Here is a 1,374-nt window from a genome sequence, read left to right as displayed (position 1 = left end):
GTTAAACACGACCAAAACTGAAGGGAGGGGACGGGGCCCGAAGAAGCGACGAAACAAAGGAGCGAAAGAGAGACGAACGAGGGAGGGCAGGAAGGGGGCCGCCAGGGAGACGGGAAGGAAGCGGGGGGGGAGAGGGGAGCAGGAGGGAGCCGGGAACACCCACAGAAAAGCAAGGGCAAGGACCGCCGACGGCCAGCGACGGAACAGGGCAAAAAGCAGGCAGAGCGGGCCGCAAAACGAGGCAGAGAAACGAGGCCAGGCAGGGGGGACGGCAAGGCGGGAGGAGGGGAACGCCGGAGGAGCAGGGGGGACCAAGAAGGCAGGCAAGGCGCGGCAGCGGAGGCAAAAGGCGGCAGCGCGGGGACGAACCAGAGGGAGGAAAAGGGACCACAGGACGCCGGGGCGGGCGGCCGGACACGGGCGCCCGAGAGAACACAGGAGAGAAGGGAAAAGGCGGCGGCGCGCCGACAAAGCCCGGAAGGGGCAGGCGCCAGCGGACCGGAAAGAACGCAGGAGACCCGACGGGCCGACGAGGGCAGGGCGGGCCAAGAAGGCAGGGGGGGGGGGGGGGCCGAGAGGCGCGAAAAGGACAAGGGGAGCCAGAGCCGGGGCGGAGCAAGCGCCACGGGGGGGGAAGCAGCGGCCAGGGGGGGGGCGGACGGCAGACACCCGAGCCGGGGGGAAGAGGGCGCGGAAGACCGGCCGGGGGGAGAAAGCGGAGAGGGAGGGCGGAGGAGAGGCAGCCCCGAGGGGGGCGGAGAGAGGCGGAGGGGGGCGGGGGACAGCGGACGGCGGCCGGCGCGCGGGCGAGACCGGGGGACGCGCAGGGGCCGAGGAACCCAGCGGCCCCAAAGGGCGGGCGGGGGGGGGGCGAGAGACGCCGGGAGCCGGAGGCAGGGAGGAGCCGGCGGGCCGGGGGCAGGGAGCGCGAGGCCGGGAGCGGGAGGCGGGGCGGGGGGCCGGGAGCAGAAGGCCGGGAGGGAGAGCCGCGGGGAGGCAGCGGCCGAGGAGACACACAGGCAGGGCCAAACAGGGGGACGACCGAGGGGGCAAAGGGAGGAGCGGGGCAAGGGACACACGGCAGCGAGGGCACGGCGGGCCGGCCGGGGAGAGGGAGCCCGCCGCGGGGGCGCGCCCGGAGGGGGCGCCCAGGGGCCCCGGGAAACGGGGGGGGGGCGCGGGAAGGGGGGCCGGGGACGAGGGGAGGGGCGAAGGACAGAGGGGGGCGGAGGGGCAGACGGAGAGGCGGGACAAACGGGGAAGGCCACGGAGACAAAGGGAACAGGGGGGAGAGGGGGCGAGAGAAAGAAACAGGGAGGGAGGGAGGGAGGGAGGGAGGGAGGGAGGGAGGGAGGCGGCGGCAGGACAAGAGGT

The 1,374-nt window shown here is 74.5% G+C and overlaps 1 protein-coding gene across 1 annotated transcript; it reads left to right on the top strand.

Moving 5' to 3' along the window:
• Window positions 1–43: 43 nt before the first annotated feature.
• Window positions 44–1,297, top strand: LOC104951191 (spidroin-1-like; the record flags this gene model as incomplete). The annotated part of the gene is made up of 1 exon (XM_010777828.1): window positions 44–1,297. A coding segment is annotated over one exon (1,254 nt), but the record flags the coding sequence as incomplete, so codon positions are not given.
• Between the last annotated feature and the right edge of the window lie 77 nt (window positions 1,298–1,374).

The sequence above is a fragment of the Notothenia coriiceps genome, unplaced genomic scaffold, assembly GCF_000735185.1.
Source record: "Notothenia coriiceps isolate Sejong01 unplaced genomic scaffold, NC01 NC01_scaffold00018651, whole genome shotgun sequence".
Classification (NCBI taxonomy): Eukaryota; Metazoa; Chordata; class Actinopteri; order Perciformes; family Nototheniidae; genus Notothenia; species Notothenia coriiceps.
This window is presented reverse-complemented; position numbering and strand designations above follow the sequence as displayed.